Genomic DNA, 3,540 nt, shown 5'->3' with positions numbered 1-3,540 from the left:
TTCAATGAGCAAAGTATACTATATGAATGGTTGAAGCATTTAATTTATCCCAAGGGAAGTGCTTGGTTCACGTAATGGAATGATTAGGAAAAGCTTCTAAGTTTTGAATTTAGAATATTTAGTTATGTCAGTATTCTTTATAACATCCAACTATGTGAAAATAGGAGATGGTGTTGTCTCTATTATAATTTGATTAACTACATAAATATTCATAAAAAACCAAGGTAGTAAGAAATAAGGCTAATCCATGTGTCACTAATATGAATACTGAGAATAAGAAAAGTCTATGTATGAGATCACTTTGATTAATCGAATAAGGTCGCTGGTTCAAAGCTGATCTACCAGTCACCTTGGTTAGTCTTTGAGAGGTCTTCACTATGTAAAGGTTCAAACCCATTGAATACCTTTATTTATGCATAAGGTTTGTTACTTGATAATTGAAAGTTTTCAAATTCATTTGTATGAAAATGGAGGATTGTTGGTGATTTTCATAAAAATGGAAAGGAGCTAGAATGGAAAGGAATGGAAGGAATCACAGCTGAAGGAACCAGAAGGGTGGTGCACCATGTCACAAATAATTGCGTCTATTCATGGTGTTCCTTCTTATTATAACCATTATGCAGTGGTTATTTATATATGATGTCCCTTCATGTTTGAGCGTCTTTTGATGTTTGAACGAATAGTTATGATCCAAAAGACATGCCCTATCATACATATATAGAGAATAAATTTGAACATTATAAGTATGAAAACTTCATTCTGCACAAAGCTCCATTGTCTTTGTAACATAAACCTTTTCTCTCAAAAATTACTTGCTTTCAAAGTGCTATTTGAGTATTATTATACTGTACAAACAATATACACACATTCAGTTATCAAGTTTGAATAAATCCAAAATATTCAGGATTGTTTTCAAACACAAACGTGTACTTTGGAAACAACATTATTAGGAATCTATTATATCCTGGAGTAATATTTGCTTAGTCTGAGTGCATTACCGTGGTGGAAGCAAATATTTTCTTAAAAAAAGCGAGTGTATACGTCTTAGATTCATTCTTTGATTTATTGAAGGATTTACGGAGTTCTTCCTCGTAGTTTACAACAAGAGTTCCTTGACAAAAGCATAATCGAATAAGACATCCCTACAACAAGTAATTCATCTCTTTTCTCATCATCCTTCCCCAAATAGACTAGTCTGGACATGTTATAGATACTTCGAGTCCCCTGAACAGTGCAAAAGCTGATAGCATGATCTTGGTAGGCCTGAAATTCTTCCTATCGACTCTTTCAGTTCCTTCAAATGACCTTAGCACGCACCACAGGGTTGGGTTAACATATCCGATAACCTTTGGCATCGGGTAAGATCCGGAAATTCTGGATCTATGACGTTCCTGAAACGCTCGAAAACAAATCGTCGAGAAGAATTTAAAGAAACATTGTGTTCCTTTCGTCCATTGGGCCATGAGCTTGCCAGGACATTCCTTTCATTCAATTCGCAGCGGCAACTCCATTAATGAGTTAGGTGTGCTAGCTTCATGCTCCGACCAGCGGCCCGTTGTCCTCGCTGCATGCGCGGACTTGCTGCTGCCTCCACAACATTCCGATGCAGTGCAACATCGCCACATGCTGCATTAATTCGATTAGATTAACAGCTAGCATTTGCAAGGCGACAGACAAACGGACCATTGATTCATTGTTTATCGGCGTGCATTGTTTGTTAGGACTTAGACACAGACAGGTGAGGAGGGGAATGGAAGGCGAGCAAGCTACAGGCTGCAGTGTGAGTGAGCATCAAATGCGATCTGGCATGGGCATATTGAATTGCTTGTAGCTGGTGAATCCGCCGTCCACCACGAGGTTGTGGCCGGACACGAACTTGGACTCGTCGGAGGCCAAGAACACCGCTGCCTTGGCCACGTCCATCTCCTCGCATTTGGCCCCCGCCAGCTCTCCCAGCGCCTCCACTATCGCCTGAAGTCTCTCCGCCCCAGCGCCGCCGTATATCTGAGCGAACTGCCCCAGCACCATCGGCGTCGGGATCGCGGACGGAGAGATGCAGTTCAGACGCACCCCGCGGCGGCTGAGCTCCCCCGCCATGGACCTGACTATTCCTGCTACCGCGAACTTGGAGATGGTGTAGGGGTGCGTGCCCAGGCCGCCCATGATTCCGCTCACGCTCGACATGCAGATGATGGAGCCGGAGCCCGCGGGGGCCATCGCGCGGGCCGCGTGCTTCACCCCCGCCAGGGTCCCGCGCACGTTGGCGGCCATCACCGCGTCGAAGGAGGCGAGGTCGAGGGCCGACACGTCGGGGCTCGCGAGCGGGCCAGCAATCCCGGCGCTGTTGTGCATCACGTGGAGCCGGCCGTGGCGGGCCACCGCGAAGTCGACGGCGGCGGCCACCTGCGGCTCGTCCGTGACGTCGCACTCCACGAAGTCTGCCTGCGGGCCCAGCTCCTGGGCAGCCTCCCGGCCCGATCGAGCGTCCACGTCGGCGAGGACGACCGCGGCGGCGCCTTCCCGGAGGAATTCACGGGCCGTGGCCTTCCCCAGTCCACTCGCTCCTCCGGTCACCAAGGCCACTTTCCCCTGTAGTCTGAAACAGCACGCACAAGCATCAATCGACAGCTCACCTGAAGCTGGTACGTCGGTCAAATGGCAGCAACAAAACAAACCGCCGCTGTATGACGTTGATCGTTAAACAGCAAAGCTCAATTATTCACCAAATAGCAACCCTCTGTTTAATTCAACAGTGTCCATCTAAATCAGATCAACCCGATTAAGCATCGTAAGATCAGAATCGATGTAATTAAGCATCGTAATTCATTCTGTTTCTAACCGAGGTGGCGTTGGGATCGTTTACTTAAACGAACATTTTACCTAATCAAATAGCAATCAGTGGCGTAACTACAGACGAAGACGACGACGCGTGCCGCCAGCCGACACCAGCTAATGAAAAACTGGGAAGAAGACCACTCACCTGCCGCCTCCTTGCGGTGGCGCCGCCGACGAGGAAAACTTGACCGGCTTTTGCGATGAACAGTACTGTTCCCTTCCAACCGTTGCCAATCTCCTGAATGCTTAAACTCATCAAAACCCAGTCTCTTGTTACCGATCTAAATAACGCTGAAGGATTATTGAGAGGTGTGTCGATTATAACCTGGAAAGAATGCGAAGCATGGTGGCGGCGGAGGGAAAGAGCGAGCAGAGGGCGCCGGCGGAGGAGCTTGGCTTTGAGAGGTTGCTCTGGTCGCAGGTTCTCTTCTTTTTCTTTGGCGTTTATAACGACGACGAGCTCGCGTTTCCATAAAACCTCTTTTCCAATGTGAATTATTAATAATAAATAATTTTTATTTGATTTTAGAAATCATTTAATTGATGTTTTTTCCATTTATTATTTATTATGAAAATAATATCTCATTCAATCCTAGTATATTTTTATTTTTAAAAATATTATTTACGACGCAGGAGGGTATTGCCTTTCGTAATCAACTGTTATAAAATAAGAGAGCTATGGGATTACATTTATCATCTTGTAGT

General features: G+C 45.5%; 1 protein-coding gene across 1 annotated transcript; it reads right to left on the bottom strand.

Moving 5' to 3' along the window:
- Positions 1-1,195: 1,195 nt before the first annotated feature.
- Positions 1,196-3,241, bottom strand: LOC141822024 (momilactone A synthase-like). Its single transcript, XM_074709434.1, has 3 exons — positions 3,161-3,241; positions 2,981-3,073; positions 1,196-2,596 (listed from the first exon to the last, which is right to left on the bottom strand). The coding sequence occupies exons 1-3, from the start codon at positions 3,178-3,180 to the stop codon at positions 1,792-1,794; spliced, it is 918 nt and encodes a 305-aa protein (XP_074565535.1). The 5' UTR covers positions 3,181-3,241; the 3' UTR covers positions 1,196-1,791.
- Between the last annotated feature and the right edge of the window lie 299 nt (positions 3,242-3,540).

The sequence above is a fragment of the Curcuma longa genome, chromosome 2 (assembly GCF_044706935.1).
Source record: "Curcuma longa cultivar G26 ecotype Majalengka, Jawa Barat chromosome 2, ITB_CL_G26_1.1, whole genome shotgun sequence".
Lineage (NCBI taxonomy): Eukaryota > Viridiplantae > Streptophyta > Magnoliopsida > Zingiberales > Zingiberaceae > Curcuma > Curcuma longa.
Note: the sequence above shows the minus strand (reverse complement) of the source record. Positions and strands in the feature narration are given on the sequence as shown.